The following is a 16,720-nucleotide window of genomic DNA, read 5'->3' on the forward strand; positions in this document are numbered from 1 at the left end:
CACAGATCGCTGTAACCCTTCACAGCTCGGCCAGCCTAGGGGTTCTCCAGCTTTGTCTTTCTGAGCCCCCCGACATGCATAAGACTCCATGGCCACCTGTGGCACAACATCTGGGTTTCTGCATATAAAAGCCACAGCTGTCATTAAGGGGTAGCAGGCAGGGCAATTGCCCGGGGCCCCAAACCCAGGGGGCACCAAGAAGCTTCTGCTTCAGCCCCAGGTGACAGGGCTCCAGGCTTCAGCCCTCTGCCCTGGGCCCTGGCGAGAGTCTAACACTGGTGCTGTTGACAGCTGCCCTGAAACCTTCCCACAGCCGCCCAGGGGTCTCCAGACCCTGGTTGAGAACCACTGGAAAGCACCTGAGTGAGTTCAGCTTCCTTTTGTTATTTCTTGCAGACCAGGGGTCCCCAACATGGTGCCCTGGGTGCCATGGCACCCGCCGGGCATCTAAGTGCGCCCACATACTGGCCGCCGGACGAGCATCTGCCAAAATGCCGCCGACAAGCTGCATCATCCAGAGGCGTCGCCGCCAAAATGCTGATATTTCGGCAGCGACGCCTATTGACATTGCCGTTTGTCAGGAAATTCGGTGGATACTCAGCGCCAGACGAAAACCAGTTGGGGACCATTGTTGCAGACAGTTCTATGCACCGTAGCTCAGGCCTAGGTACAGAGTTGGGCCCCGTTCAGGCCACCATGCAGCTGATGCTCAAACTGGCATTTTGGGCTTATAGACAAGTACTGTGTGGAACCAAAGAACTGCCTAGAGTTGTATCAAAACTGACTCAGTGGTCAATGGAGAGCGCCCATCTGGCCAGAGCGAGACGTAACCACCCAATAGCATTCTGTTAAACCAGCCTAGTAAAACAGAGAAAGGTGGTAACTTCTACTTACAGGCCATCCCACTGCAGGGTTTTAATCCTCAATTACGTTTTATGACGGATTAAAAACAAAGGTAGGTGTAATTTTCTATTCCATTCTCTAGGGCTTTTCCACTAAGGGTTGTGAGCCCTATTAATTATCCTGTCCAACCAATGGACATGTTCCTGGCCTTGCGCTGATCACTGTTAGCGTGGAAAGCAGGACAAAAGCTGGAGCTGGGGACTTCGTTCTGAAGGTGGAAAGGGCTGGGCTCCTTGCATGTCAGCTCTGGGAGGGGAGTGGGGACTAGTGGTTAGAGAGGAGAGGAGCTGGATCCTGGGTTCTCTCCCCGGCTCTGGGAAGGGAGTCAGAGCAGGGGGGTGGGAGCCGGTGGGCGGTCTGGGCGGGGAGGGGGGCGGCTGGGAGCTCCTGGGAGGGTTCCTCTCCCGGCTCGGTTAGGGGGGGAGGGGCTGGACTCCTGGTTCTCTCCCGGCTCGGGAGGGGAGCGGGCGCTGGTGGGTTAGAGCAGGGGGGGCTGGGAGCCAGGACTCCTGGGTTCTCTCCCGGCTCTGGGAGGGGAGTGGGGGCCGGCGGTTGGGGGGGGGGGCTGGGAGCCCGGACTCCTGGGTTCTCTCCCGGCTGGGAGGGGAGTGGGGGTGGTGGGTTAGAGCAGGGGGGGCGGGGAGCCCGGACTCCTGGGTTCTTCCCCGGCTCTGGGAGGGCAGGGGGCCGGCGGTCAGAGGGGGGAGGGGTCCGAGGCAGCGGCCGGCCGGGAAGGCGGGGCTCGAGGCGCGCGGGCGGAGCGGTCCGAGGCGGCCAGCGCCCCAGCCCCTTTGAAGCGGAGGAGGCCGCCCCTGGTCACGTGACGGGACGGCACGTCCCCATATGGCGGCAGCGCAGCGTCGCTTCGTCACTTCCGGGTGAGCGTGGTGACGAGCCGGCTGTGACGTGCCTGCGCGGGGGGGGGAGGATGGCGGCGGTGGTGAAGGTGAAGCAGGACATGCCCCCCCGGGGGGCTACGGGCCCATCGACTACAAGCGGCACCTGCCCGCCGGGGGCTCTCGGGTCAGTGCGGGGGGAGCCCCGCCCCCCCGGGCTGTCACTGCCCCTCCCCCATTCCTCATTCCCCCCCCCCCCGAGCTGTCATCATCCCTCCTCCCCGTCCCCCCGGCTGTCACCTCCCCTCCCTATCCCCCGCCCCCCCGGGGCTGTCACTGCCCCTCCCCCATTCCTCATTCCCCCCCCGAGCTGTCACCACCCCTCCTCCCCCCCCTATCCACCCCCCCCCCCCGGGCTGTCACACCCCTCCCCCCCGCCCCCCCCCGGGCTGTCAGTGCCCTCCCCCATTCCTCATCCCCCCCCCGAGCTGTCACCACCCCTCCTCCCCCTCCCTATCCCCCGCCCCCCCCGAGCTGTCACCACCCCTCCTCCCCCGCCCCTCCGGGGCTGTCACCGCCCCCCCGAGCTGTCACCATCCCTCCTCCCCCGCCCCCCCGGGGCTGTCACTGCCCCCCCCATTCTCCGCCTCCCCGGGGTGTCATCGCCCCCTCCACGCCTCTGCCCTCCCCCAAGTCTTCCTCCACTTCCAGGCTCTTACTCGCTTGCTCCTCTGCACACACACTCCTGATCCCCACCCCCCAGGCTGTTACTGCCCTGCCCCCATCCTTGCCCCCCACTTCGGGGCAGTTATCACAGCTTTTTATGGGGCGCTGCCGTTCAAGGAGACCCTGAGAGGCTAAAGGGAAGCTCTGACCCAGGACAGCCCAGTTAATCTCCCTCTTTCTTCTGGTAGGTTATAGCCTGTTTGCCATTGGCATTGGCAGCCTGCTCGTGGGTTACTACAACCTGATCAAGTGGAACAGAGAGAGGAGGTAAATGTCTGTTTGGCACCTGTGTGTTCTTCCCCGGTGTGCTGTACAAAGCGGGGAGGAAGGAGCTAGCGTTCGCAGGCTGACAGAGTGGTTCTCCTCTATTTGGATAGTATGATGATGTATTGCAGAAGGTTGGGAATTCTTGCTGATGAACTTGTGACAACTGAGCTGTGTAGTAATCTAGCGCTCTTAGTACAGGCATTTTTGAAATGAAGATACAGAAATGGTCCTTTGGATTCTCAGATAAGAAATCCACTCTTCAAACCTTATCTTTGGTACCAGGCGACTGCAGATTGAGGAGATGGAAACCCGTATTGCTTTGTTTCCCCTTCTGCAAGCAGAGTCAGATCGAAGGTAAGTTCATCCCCACCCTGAGGCTGATTGTTTGGATTCAGGGTACGTGTCTCCAAGTGCCACCACGTTTACCTGCCTTGCTCACCCTTTGCTTTGGGGAGGGCCTTGGTGGGACTAGCAGTCTTGTCAAGGAGGGTAAGATCTTGCAGTTGCTGGGCCACTGTCATGTCCCTACTAACTATTGTATAAAGACCCAGGGATACCTCAATATCCTGAACAGCTGTTTGCTGTGCTGCTGCTGCTGTCCCAGTATTTGTAAGAGCTGCAGGCTCCACCCCCATGCATAGGGCAGTGCTGTCCTTTTTTTGCACCCAGAGAACCATGCAGGACTGGTACTGTCTCACTCTGCATAATGGGATTGGAGCTGCTGATTTGATGAGCTGTGAGGGAAGCTTCTGTCCCAGAGGACTCAACAGATGAACCTAAGGGGGTGACCTAGCTTCTTGTGCCCCTTCCATCACCTGGCCCTAACTATTGGCTGTAATTGGCATGTGTTTGAGAGGACTGGGGTAGCAGCTAGTGAGCAACCTGGCCAGAGCTGACTAGAAATACCAAAGCTGGTGCATAACATGAGTTCATTAATTTTGCTTCTGTGTTGTATCTGTTCCCCCACACCCCCAATATTCTGTTTTGTCTCTTATACTGGAAGCCCTTTAGGGCAGAGCCCAGTCTGTGTAAGGTCCCTAGCACTCTGGATGCTGACGGAAGACCTGTGCCGGCCTGGGGGGGTCCCTGCATGTGAATCCTTTGTAGCCCTGCAAGGTTCCTTCCTCCGTTGAAGGAATCACTGTTAACTGAGACAAGGCACCGCTTCGTCTCTCCAAAGGGTGTTGACGAGTCCATTGCTTTGCAAGGCCTGAGAGTGCTTCAGACTGCATGTGGAAACCGCTTCACGAGCAAAATCTTTGACTGCAAAAACAGGATCTCTTTGTAGCTTGAGGCCGCTGTGCCAGGCTTCTGTGCCCTATGAAAGGTGAACCTGATTATTGTAATCTGTAGAGATGTTGGTTAAGGCTCCCCAAGTTGCCAGTGCTAACTTCACTGGGTGTTTGTGGATACTTCAAACAGAATAGTATACTGTGCCTCTTTAAAACATGGCCCATGACAACCCAATGGCTTCTGAAACAATCTTTAGGGCTAACAGGGTCAGTAAAGATCGTCTAGTCTGGCTCCTGCATGGTGCAGGGAAGAAACTGCCACCCAGTGACTTCTGATCCAGACACAGGCTTTTCTTTCTGTTTAAGGACCCTGCGGCTCTTACGGGAGAATCTTGAGGAGGAGGCCAAAATCATGAAAGATGTTCCTGGGTGGAAGGTTTGTACCTTGCAATGCTAGTAGCAGAGGGCAAGGGGGAGTAACATACAGTCTGGGGATGGAGGATGGGGTGGGAGAAAAGCTGGTGGATGTTACTGACACCAGATCATTAGTGTTTCTGGCAATAGTGCAGCAGGACATGACTTGTAATGAATATCCCAAAGGCCACTTATAACCAGTGATATAAATTAATCATTCAAGAGGCTGGTTCAATCTAACTTTTGGTTTTCCCAGCAGGCTCAGATAATGTGTTTATGAAGGAAGGCATTAATGCCAGGTGGCCTTCTAAGGGGAGGGTATGAATGAGACATGCACAGCTGATACCGAGCAGGGTGGGATCAACACTTGATCCTAGTTATACTGGGTTGCATTGGAGTCCTGGTTCATAGGACAGGAGTGAATGTGATTAGAGGAAAAGTGGCGTTCTGTGTAGGGAAAGACTAGCATGTTCTGTGAGCCTACAGGGGAAATTGAGGGCTTCTCGATTGCACTATGTTAATGGCCTGAGGAGATGTTTGCAGGACATGCCGGGTCTCAGCCTTGCGATGGTCACTGCTGCTTGAGACACCTGCTAAATTTTTATCTGGGGAGCTCAAACTAAAGTCCTATTTATCCCTGGAGCAGCTACAGTGCAGCCAGCAGCAGTGAATTTTTCTTCAAATGTATGTCCCTATGAGTGCTCCACGGTAGGATGCGCGTGCACTCGTGCTCTCCACCAGAGAATGCAGAGCAGTGTCTTTGGGCTGCACCTGCGCAGAGCAGCACCTCATGCCTCCAAACAGCGGTATATAAGAAGGCGCAGGCCTGCTGCCACTCAGTTCCCCCGCAACTGCCTGCAGCTTGAGACAGAGCCATTGCATGTCTGCTCATTCTCAGCTTCCCACATTTCTTAACCTAGCTAGTCTCTTAGTTTATCCTTTGCTTTGTTGTTTTATTTCTTTTTAGTCTTAACACAGCCCGTTTTTGGTCTAGGACCTCTCTGGGCTATGTGGAAGACCCCGGGTTTTAAGCTCTGCCAGGCGGCTTTTCACCAAAGTGATGGGCATTTGAGCTGCCTTCACCGCCTCAGAGACGTCCCATCAAAGTGTAAGGTCTGTGTGGGATTTAAAGGCATGTCTTGGAAGGATAGAGGCTAGACTGAAGCTCCTAAGTAAGTGCTCGCTAGCTCCAGTGAGAGCTGCTTCACCAGCCTGTACATTGGCTTCAGTATTCCAGGCTGCTCCTGTGGCTGTTGGCAGCTTCAGCAGGACTTTTAAGAAGAAGAAACCTTTTTACTAGGAAGAGGGGTAGGTCACCCTATAAATCCCACTCTAAGGATACCTCACATTCCTTGAGGGGTACAGCTGAGGCTCTATCTGGTGCTAGTTCCAAGCTGCCAGTATTGCACAGGAAGCAGCCTGTGGAGAATAGACAGCACAGGGATCTACCTTGTACCGACTGACACCTACCTTGTACCACCTGACACCTCTTGGCATCAAGATGCGCACAGGGCTCTTATTCATGCTCCGGTACCATTATTTTCCCTGCACCTGAACTCTGAGGTCAAAGAAGTTCATCAACAAGCTGTCTCCATTACCAGGCTCACCACCTCAGCATTGGTATTCCCTGATACAGCTCAGACTCCTGTAACTGCAATCCTCCCGGACTGAACCGCAGTCAGACCTCCAGTCTTCAGTACTGGCACCTATGTCTGATGTACCAACCAGAAAGACCCCAGTACCCACAAGTAGCACATCACTCACAAGCACTGTAGGAAACTTCCCTGTCCCCCTACAGTATCTTATACTCCTTCAGCACTGGGAAGCAATCAAGAACAGGAGGACCCATAGATGGAAGAAAACTCATCTCCAACAGCAAGGTCCTCTTCAGCCCCAGACAAGGCAGTATCTCTCCCACCCACACACACACACCCTGTCTCCTCGGGGGTCAATCAGTTCTAGAGTCCATTTGGCACTAGCCCTATTTCAGTGTCTGGGCCTTCTTATCAATCAGAAGTCTGTATTGAGCCCAGTTCAAAGAATAGTCTTAATCAGAGCCATGCTAAGCTTACTGTCTCCTGGAAATGATTCTCCACTCTGTACTGTCTAATCTTGATGATATAACACAGCCTGCAAATAACTCAAGAAACTGAGTACAATTCTTGGGCCATATGTTGGCCTCCATCTTCGTGATGCCTCATGTGAAACTGGACCTCAGATGCCTTCAGATGAGGTTACGGTCTACGTTTGCTCCCCAGTGCATCACGGTACCTCAGAAAATTCTGGACTCTCTCACTTGGTGGAAGAACCCACTGAGGTTCTGTGTGGAAACCCCATTCTCACGTCCCTCCCGCTCTCAAAGATCCTCACAACAGACACTTCTCTTTGGGGATGCGGGGTTCACCTCCAAGGGGATCCAGCCCTGGACAAGTAGTCTGCACAAGAGGTCACGCTCCACATCAGCGTTCTGGAGCCAACAGGAGTTCAATATGCTTGTCAAAACTTCCTTGCACCACACAGGGCCACTCAGTCAGGGTAATAAAACAACTGACTGAGTAGAGCAAGATCACAGTCCTTGTGCACGGAGTCGCTAAAGCTGTGGAACTGGTACATTTCCCATTAGACCGATGAGATTTTTGTCTGCAGCAGTATTCCAGAAGCCTGGAAGACTCCCTGAGCAGAAACTTCCATAAGGATCACAAATGGGAGCTCAATGATTCTGTCATTCGTAGCATCTGCCAGACATAGGGTATTCCAGAAGCAGACCTCTGCCTGCCCTGACAATGCAACGTCATCTTTTCTGCTCCAAGGGAGGCTACAGCGACAACTCATTGGGAGCTGCCCTAATAACATCATGACCCTGTACCTGCTTGTATGCTTGTCCACCTCTAGTCTCAAAACCCTCATCAAACCACATCCGAGCTAGAGTTATCCTTGTAGCGCCATCCTGGCCAAGGCAATTTGTGATACTTGAGCCTCCTCCTCCACTCTAGCAATGCCTTTCTGACTTCCCATCGGGAAGGATCACAGAATTCTGCGACCCTGATCCCTCCCGACTCCTCCCTGAACCCCGAGAACGTAGTTCCTCGATGGTTCTCAAGCATAGCGCTAACCTGTGTGAATAAGGTCCAGTTGGTTCTCCTGCCTAGCAGGAAATCTAGTACCCCCCGAAAACGTACCTTCAGAAATGAAAACACTTTAATTTCTGGTCTTCTCTTCACTCTTCTCATACCTCCAGAGGTTCCATTCTCCAAGATCCTAGGCTACCTGTTGGATGTAAAGAGACTGGGTCTTTCACTGAACTGACTCGTAGTGCTGTGACAGCCTTCCACTCACCTGCTGAGGGCTCCTCCTTTTTTCCCCACCTCTCTATGACTAGATTCCTCAAGAGCTTAGACAACTTGTTTCTCCTTGTAGGGAACCTGGCTCCCCACTGGGACCTTCATTTGGTTCTCAGGACCCAGAGGATTCTTTTCCCCCCCCACCCCCACGACTTGCTTCCTCCTAGTCATTATGTCAGCTAGATGAATGGGAGAGCTTGGTGCACTGAAGGCAGACCTGCCATTTACTTCCTTCTGTAGAGATATGGCTACACTGTGTTTCCATCCTCTCCTCTTTCTGAAGATCTCTTTGGAAAGCCACATTAATGAAGAGGTCCGCCTACCCAAAGTCTCATGCCTCCAGACAGGAGACTAGCCTATGTGCACTAGATGCCAGAAGGGTCCTTGCCTTCTATCTTGACAGGACTAAGACTTTCTGGCTTTCTCCTAGGCTGTTTGTATCATTTTCAGAGAGGATGAAGGGAAACCTATTTCTACCCAAAGACAGTCAAAAGACTGTCAAAATGGGCTCTGGGTGGCATTTTAACTTACAAATCTGCTCGGGTGCACGCAGTCCCTTCCTGGAGTGACAGCACATCCCAGTAGAGCTCAGTCCACAGCTGTAGCTCTACTGAAAGGCATTCTCGTAACAGAAACCTGTAGGGCTGTACCTTGGTCTTCCCTCTGTACCTTTTGCCAAGCATTATGCCATCTCACCAGCTTCCGGGAATGATGCAGTCCTCTGAAGCGGCTTGGATTTGCCTCCTCACTGAGTTGCTGCTTGGGAGTCTCCTCTGGTGGATCCCCCAGCGGGACATGTACTCCAAGATGGAGAATTTACCTCCTTGTGGTAACTTGAGTTCTTAGAGGTGTTTTATGGGTGCTGCACCTCCTGGCCCCCTTCCCCTCTGCGGTGGAGGCTCTGCTTTGTGCTCAAGATAGAACTGAGTGGCAGCAAGTCCACACCTCTTCTTGTGCCCTCATTTGGCAGCACGAGGTGCCACTGCACAGACACGGACCCCTGGACATTGCTCTGCATTGTCTGGGTGAGGGCACGAGTGCAGGGAGCCTGCAGTGGCGTACTTGTAGGGATCTGCAGTAACTAGCTCTTTCTCTCTAGGTGGGGGAGTCTGTATTCCACACTGACCGCTGGGTTCCGCCAACATCAGATGAGCTGTATTACCTCAGGCCTGTGAGTGAGCTGCACAACGAGAAGTTTGGCTTGCAGTGGTATGTCTGAAGCTTGGCCAGGACTCTCCCCAGCCCACTGGTTCCTCCAGTTCTTGCACTGGTAGCATTATCTCTGTCAGATGCAATGCTCAAAGGCCATATGTTCCAAGTGTGTGACATTAAACAGTCTGGTGGAAATGTGTGTGTGCGTTTATTTTCTAAACAGCTTCTTCCTGGGCTCTTCATCCCTGGCACAAAGCCTCCTGCTGTAACAGGCTGTTCTGGTGCTGCAGTCCTAGCTCTGTCCAGCCCCATTAGCTACCTTTGCCTTCAATTAGGTATCTCTTGGACAGGAGATCTGGAGGAAGGATGATGGGTATGTGTTTAAGCCACTGGGCTGGGACTCAGAAAAGCTGGATTAATTTCCCCAGTGACCTTGTGGCTAGCCCCTGAATCTGCCCCCTAATTATGTTCCCTGTCTGTAAAGTGTGGATGGGGAGGAAGATAATTCTTCCTTTTCTTGGTTGGCCTATTTAAAGTGCAGTCTCTTTGAGGCCATTCTCTCTCTAAGGGTCTTGGTAGTGTTCAGTATATTGGGCTCCCATCCCCACACAATCAGGGCCTCATGATCCTGCTTAGTGAGAGATAATGTGAGAACTATTGACACACACAGACACCTGTCCCTGCCCATGGGGATCCCAGGGCTTGTTTTCAATAGCTCAGTCTTCCCAGCTCCTACAGGGGAGAAGGTCACATTTCCAGTGTCAGAAAAGATCAGTCAAATCCCAAGTTATGTTCATTTCTTCCATATGCTTTAAAAACCCAGTACTTTTGTTCTAAGGCTCAGTATGGCCAATCTTAGCCACTTCACTGGAGGGGGGGGAAATGAAAATTGCTGTGCTACTGCAAATCTCTATCTGCCAGCATAAGGGGCGATTTTATTTAGCTGAACGAATCTCAACAGCCATCAGTGCAGGCCCCAAAATGAGCAATTCTTTTTGTAGCTGATGCCAAGAATCCTTGTCTAGGGGCTGGGGTGTAGCTTGTGTGATGGGTCTGGATCCTGCTGGCAGGTTGGAAAGAAGCTGGCTCAGCTGATACTGAATTGACTGTATTTCTTTGAATTAAGCCATTCTTGTATTGGCCTGTGGCACCTTCTCTTAAGGGGCTTCAGAAGCTTTTTGAAAGCAACTTTAAAATGCGGGTACGGGAAGATTGTCATGCACTGGTGCTAGCCTGTGCAACTCACTGCTACAAGCCAGAAGCCAAGAGATTAGCGTTGATTGGACATGAACTTGGGATCTTTTTATCCCAATAGCTACAGCTTTGGAAGATCTGGAAACCCTCCTACTGTGGGACATGAGCCCCAATCGCTAATGGGGGGCAGGAAGAGCTTTTCCTTGGGGGTAGATTACCTCTGCAGAGTTCCTAGTGCTTTCCTCTGAAGCTGCTGGTGCTGCTGGATGTGGGGCAGGATGAACCTTGCACTGGAAATTCCTACATTTAGCGATACACAGCCAGGCATTGCTTCTACCATGTGGAACAGGGCAGAGCAGCATTACCCAAGAGTCTGAGACAGGAAATGGGGAGGGGATCTTTGCACCAGGACTGCAGGCAGCCATTCCTGCTTTCCAGAGCTGGAGGAGGAGGAGATGGCTGTTGCTCCCCAGGGTGCATTGTGCAAACAGGAGGCAAGGAATTGTGTTTGCAGGCTTGTCCCCTGAGCGTTCACTTCCAGCCTTGCGCCACCAGAGGGAGATGAGCAGGGCCAGCCTTCCCTGTGCAGCAGGGCCAGATGTGGTCTGCAGAGCAGAAACTTGGCAGGTGTGCTCAGAGAATCGCTAGGGCTCTAGCTGGAGCAGCACGCTGGCACAGGCAGGGCTTTAATTCTTAGAGAGCATTTCCCGGAGCCCCCCATGCTCCTCCAACATGCTATAAAAACTCCATGGGGTTTGAAAATATCAACTGGAGCTCTGCTCCGGCCAGCTCTGGCTGAATTTAAGCCCTGGGTGGAGGGGTGCATCACAGGAGCAGTGTTGGTTACTTAAACGTCAGATGCTTTCATCAGCTGGAAAGTCGGCTTGTGCCTTGATTTGGCCAAGGTCCACTTGGCAAAGAACTGTAAAGCTTCTGTCTAAGAAGTGGTTGCCTGCCCCTCCCCACACACACACCCCTTCACAGCTGTGTGGTTGCTAAGCAATACAGGCTGGCTGCTAAGATGCTGTGAGCTACTGTCTGAAGAAAAAAAATAGGAGCAAAGGGGAGACATGAACTGGCATTTTAAAAATGGGAAAAGGCCAGTGTAGCACCAAGTGGAAGTGGAGGGACTTGTTAAACAGAATCTGACAGGCCCCTCTCACATACCCAGGGTGATGGGGGAAGGGGGGGCTGGTATCTGCTCTGTTACACCTGTCGGTGTTCTTCACAACCCTGAGAAACTGATTAAAGCCCCTCCCCTGGGGTGTTAAAGAGGAGGTGGCATTAAAAACCACAGAGGTATTTTAAATCTCCTTAGCTATGTTACCACCAGCACTTGCAATTGTGGTGCCAGGAGGATTTTCCAGTCGTATTTTACCTGTTAACAATTCTGCGTAGGGAGTAAAACTTTGAAACTTGGGAGATAAAACTAGGTGTCCAGATCCTATTTTCAAATGTGTCAGTCTTTGCCTATGCTGAAAAGCATTTGCCAAGAGAGCCAAATTGCTTTAAGCTATCCCAGGACACCTTCCTCATGGGGGAGCTGCTCTTACCAGACCAAAGAGTTCTTTTTCCTTAAACCAGTTCCCCAAATGGAGTACGTCATACTGGCACTAGGAGTTCCTTGCCAGCATAACTGCAGCTACACAAGGGCTTTGGCTGGGACAACTATGGTTACGGGGGGTGATTTTTCCCCCCCAACCCTAACCCATATAGCTATGCCAGTAAGGGTACGTCTGCACTGGAGCTGGCGGTGTGATTAGCAGTGTGGGGAGACGTGCCCTGTGCTAGCTTTAATCGATCTAGTTCACTAAAAATAGCGGTGAGGACACAACGGTGCAGGGCTTCAGTGGGCTGCACAATCCCACGTGACCCCCCCCCTTCTTGTTTGTGCAGCCTCTGCTGCCTTTTCCGTACTGCTATTTATAGTGAGCAAGCTAGCTGGAGCGTGGCTAGCGGGAGTACATGTACATGAGCTGCCAATCACATGCCGGGCTGCAGTGTAGGCACACTCAAAACAGTGACTTCAATGAGACTTAAATCTGAGTGCCCAAGTCGCTTCTGAATATGTTGGTTCTTGTCTATTGACTAGTCGGTTTCCCTTTCAGGCTCTCCTGCTCTAGCACCTGTTCTGGTGCTTGGGCTGTAAATGCTACAGGGCAAATCCTTCATCTAAACTCACTTCCTTAGTAGTTTGCCGTGTTGGTCGCAGGCTATGAGAGGGACAAGCTGGGGAAGGTGATCTATTTTACAGGGCCAACTTCTGTTGGGGAAAGAGACAAGCTTTCGAGCTCCACAGAGGTCTTCGGATCTGGGCGCTTGCTGTAAGCTTGAAAACTTGTCTCTTTCACCAGCAGAAGCTGATCTAATAAAAGATATTCCCTCCTCCACCTTGTCACTTTTAGTTGACGCTCAGGAAAAAAAATCCCACCCGTTCCTATACAGATCCGGGCCAATAACCCTCTGCTTCTTTCAGTGTTTGCTCCTTTCAACTGAGCCTAACCTGCCTGAAATGTCAACTTGAAATTCTTTGTGGGTGCGAGGAGCTTTCTGGCACAGCCCTCTAAGTATGTCCAGTCTTTCCTCTGCAAAATCGGGCTAGCAATGGGAGGCAGGTGTGGAAGGCTGCTACTTTGAGTCTTTTCGCTGGCTAATTGGCTATTACCTGCAAGTGCCTAGTATTAGTATTGTATGTGTTATAGTGGTGGCTAGAGGTGCCAGCTGAGATCAAGACCCCAGAGGTGAAGCACTGAGTTAGACACAGTTCCTGCCCTTTGCAGTTTAAACATCCAAGAAAGAAATGCTGAGTTGGGCTGGGGGAGAAGGGCTGTTCTCATTTTGCCTAGGTCCAGAGACCCGGATTCTCAAAGGCATGGGACTTGTGTGCCTAAAAACCTTCTGTGGGTGTGGGCCAGAGAGATTTGAACGACGTAAGCCAAAGTCACCTGAAAAGTCTGAAATTCAGAACTAGAAATTCAGCTTTCCTGAATTGCAGACTAGGGTGCTAACTGTGGGAGCAGCCTGCCTTGTACCATTGATGTGCGTGTGGATGTAAAAGATGGGTTTCCCCTCCCCTCCCCAGTGCAAGCCTGGGATTTTTTCCCCTCCATCTGCAGAACCAAAGGGAACAAGTTGGCAATTAGTTAAACTGAAAGAAGCGGGGAGGGGGAACCTGTGAAGGAGGAAAGCTCCATCCTTCTGAAAAAGGAAAAGATTAAAACAAACCCCACTTCAAACTCCGCAGACCTCGCTCTAGTATTTTTAACATGTAACTGAGCTCGGTCCGTGAAATGCACACGTCTCTCCACCGGCCTGATTAAAGCCTCGCTTTGAAACGACACGGCCAGAATCTAACGAGAGTGCAGGAGAAAGTCAAGCTGGCAGACTGGATTTACGCTTCTCCTTAACAGCAGGCAGAATGGCATGGAGGGAAATAACTAGGCTTGTGTGGCCTTTTAGCTTCTAAGAATTGTAGTGCAGGCCATTGTTGGATTATTAGAGGGCTGCGAGGGGGCTAACAATGGGGGCTTGTTTTATGCAAACCGTGGAAGGAGCCATTCAAAGCTTAACCCCCTTAGAAATGCATGTTAGCACTGCCTGCAGAACCCCAGTGCTTAACCAATACCTTAGCAGCTACCTGCAGTCACCCCTGCCCCCTCAGAATATTATAGGGATTTGTTAAAATGAATTTTGAAAAACAGGCAATTTTAAATTTAGTTTAAGACCCCCCTCTTGTTGCTCTTTCAGTAACTCTATTGTCCTGGGCTCCTTTCCTAGTGGGAGCTGCTGTTTTACTGACCCTTTCCAGCTGGAGGTGCTGTCCCCTGCTGATGCTAGGCTGCCTTTCCGCTGTGGTAAATGAAGCTTGCCCTTTGAGTGCGTAGTAAAGCCTGGATCCTACAGACACTTATGCACATGCTTAATTTCACCCTCCACGCTTTAGGCACTGAGAGTGGAGATCTCTGACCGTGTTCGGCCCATAGCCTCGCTGATGGGGTTGCTGACGGCTGTGCTGATTCTGAGTGCTCCAAATGCTGTGGCTACAGCCTGCTGCTTCTCTCGGAGCCAGGGCGGGGACCGCAGGAAGAGCCTTGTTCAAGGTCAGAGAGGATGGGTTAACGTCCTGAACTTTAAGCATGGGAACAATAGCCTTGGCCTGTCTGACGGCAAAGCACACATGCACTGGACTGAGCTGGGTGAAGCTCTCACCCTGTGCAAAGTGCCAGCGCACAGGCCAGGCTCCAGGAACTGTTCACAGCCACAGGGAGGTTGTCAGATCTCAGCTGTCCAGGCAGCAGCTTCTTTGTTAATTCACCTCCCATCCGTATGGGAGAGACTTTTCTTAGTGACGTGCCTGTGTTGTGGCAATTGGTCGTCCCCTTCCTTGACAGGAGCAAATCCCCATCTACGCCCTTCTCCAGGGAGCAGCCTGATTCCTTAGCTCTAGTAGCTGGAGCTTTGCCTAATTCTAAATGACCACCCCATGCTTTGGAGGAGGCTTATTCCAGGTGGAAGAGATCTCGCTAGGCCCCAGGGGCACTGGAACAATCAGTGAGCTGTCCCGGGGCCATTGCCTCTGGGGGAGGGGACCTGGGAAGCCCCCCCCCCACTCCAAGGATCTGCTTGGGGAAAGAGTGGTCTTCTCTGCAAGAGCCAGAAGCCCATCCTGTCCACTGCTGCTCCCTCCTGCAAGCAGGGCTGCAGGCCCCCAGAGGCCGTTTGGGAGCAGCTGCAGAGGGAAGAAGACAGCTGGGAGCTGCGTTTTTACAAGGAGCTCAGTGAGTGGCCCTGCCAGCTGCCCGGCTGGATTGTGGGGAACATCGTGCTTCAGGGTGGCTGTGCTGGCTCAGGAAGGGATATGGAGGGTTGCACCAGGCTGGGTGCATTGTGGGTGGTGGCAACAAGATGGCTACCTTCACCAGCTGATCAAGGGCCCTTTCAGGCGTCTTCCCTCTGGCTATGCAGGTGCCTTGGAGGCTAGAACTCAGCTGAGGAAATGGCCATTGATCTCTTCCCAGCAAACCGTGCCCAAACCTCAAGAGTGGGTCTGAATGGTGGGGGATGTAGGCACCTTTAGGGGTAGAACTGACCCCGCTGATCTCTCCTGACCTTACCGCCAGCCATGGCTGTACTGGACCTATCCCAGAGCACAGCCACCCCTGTGGCCTGGGGCCGGCTGCTGTCCCTCACGCTGGTGTGTCAATCAGGAGAGACTCCACTACGGCCAAAGGGGTGATGCTGGTGTAAGGACGAGCAGGGCCGGTCTCCCTTGTCCCTGGGAACTGCTCTGTGCAGGGCAGTTTGGAATTTGCCGAGCTCCCACCTTAGTGCTCATGGGGGTGAAGCCAACGCCGGGCTGAGTGCTCCGGCTCTCCTCACCTCTGTGGCCAGTGGGGAACGGTGTGCAGTGATGCAGGCTTCCCTCCAGGTGCCACTTCGTGCCTGTTTCTGTGGATAGGGGAAGCCCAGTTCTAGCGGCTTGGCTGGCCCTCAGCCCCTCTGCCCAGTCCCAGTCGGTTCCACTTGTGATGGCAGGACAGCCCTGAGACCTGCCAGCTCGTTCCACCCCAGAGTGTCACCCCAGTTCCCTCGGGTGAGCGTGACTCAACCTGGGGCACTCGCTATCCAAGGAGCAAACCCAGGCGGGGGACTTGTTGAAGCTGCTTGATGGCCATGTGGGCTGGAAGGGGTTAACCAATTCCCCGCTCCCCATTGGGCGAAGGGGATTTCGCTTGTTCCTCCAACCAATCGTCCCCTTTCCCTGCAGCAGCTGCTGTCTCATGACTGGCTCTGTCTCCTGGAAGGTGGCTCTGCTCTGAAGCCATAAAGAAGAGGGGCAGAGAAGCAGCAGCAGTGCAGGGAGCTCCAGCTGCTGGGAGCCGAGGCAGAGAGGGGGCAGCTGTACCCCCTGCCCCACGCTGAGCCAGGGAAAATGAGCTGCCCGTCCACCCAGAGCGGGGAGCAGATCGAGCCACTCAGATACCTCAGGTGAGTGGACCTGCAGGTGGGAGAGCAGCTTGGCTACAGGGGAAGAGTCTCGTGCTAGTGCTCTGGGCACTATGGGACCAGAGGGTGCTCCAGTGGGAGCCCATGGGAGGGGACAGGAGCCCCTGGCAGCTGGGAGCCTGCAGCTCCATCGCTGATGCAGAGTGGATTAGGATGGGCAGGGAAAGTTTCTGCATGAGCAGGGGTGGCTGGAGCAGGTGCCCATGCTGCTGGTTGGCTGCCCGCACCCCTTTCTTGCTACCGCTGAGCTTGGTTTAGGAAGCTGAATTCCCCGTCTGGTTCTGCAGGGCACAGGAGGCTGGATGTGGGCAGAGCGAGTGCAGCCTGGGCTAGCTTGCAAGGGAGCGGGCAGGGCACAGCAGAGTTGCTGACCCAAAGAGGTGTTGGAGCCCTAGGGATGTTGGAGGGTTTGTTCCTGGACAGAAAAGAGAAAGTGCCATCCTTCTCAGGCATGGGCAGGGAATGGGCTTGCCGCAGCCCTGCCACCCTGCCCACTAGAGCCCCCACTGCCATGCCCCCAGGCACTGGTGTGAGGTGCAAGCCGGTGTTGGGTCTTTTCCTACAGCGTCTTCCATTCAAAAGTGCTGGCAGCACTCTCCTCTGAGCCACCTGCTGTGTCCCTGCCCTTCACCCCAGGCACTCAGGAAGC

At 53.2% G+C, this 16,720-nt stretch overlaps 2 protein-coding genes across 8 annotated transcripts in view; both read left to right on the forward strand.

Annotated features, from left to right (window-relative positions):
* Positions 1 to 1,816: 1,816 nt before the first annotated feature.
* NDUFA13 (NADH:ubiquinone oxidoreductase subunit A13) lies at positions 1,817 to 9,068 on the forward strand. The gene is given in 7 exon segments (XM_030540017.1): positions 1,817 to 1,862; positions 1,865 to 1,909; positions 1,912 to 1,926; positions 2,654 to 2,732; positions 3,015 to 3,086; positions 4,331 to 4,400; positions 8,819 to 9,068. Coding segments are annotated over 7 exon segments (432 nt in total). The 5' UTR covers positions 1,817 to 1,831; the 3' UTR covers positions 8,939 to 9,068.
* A 4,944-nt stretch (positions 9,069 to 14,012) lies between these two features.
* Positions 14,013 to 16,720, forward strand: part of YJEFN3 (YjeF N-terminal domain containing 3) — a 47,971-nt gene continuing 45,263 nt past the window's right edge. For 4 of the 7 annotated variants that reach the window (XM_030540016.1, XM_030540014.1, XM_030540008.1 and 1 more), the window contains exons 1-3: positions 14,013 to 14,165; positions 14,717 to 14,843; positions 15,833 to 16,053. Coding sequence is in view for 5 of the 7 variants with exons in the window: in XM_030540008.1 (XP_030395868.1) it covers positions 15,998 to 16,053 (56 nt within the window). In the remaining 2 variants the exon portion in view is untranslated. The remainder of the gene's footprint in view (positions 14,166 to 14,716; positions 14,844 to 15,832; positions 16,054 to 16,720) is intronic. The other 3 variants (XM_030540009.1, XM_030540010.1, XM_030540012.1) reach the window with 3 other exon arrangements.

The sequence above is a fragment of the Gopherus evgoodei genome, chromosome 22 (assembly GCF_007399415.2).
Source record: "Gopherus evgoodei ecotype Sinaloan lineage chromosome 22, rGopEvg1_v1.p, whole genome shotgun sequence".
Taxonomy (NCBI): Eukaryota; Metazoa; Chordata; order Testudines; family Testudinidae; genus Gopherus; species Gopherus evgoodei.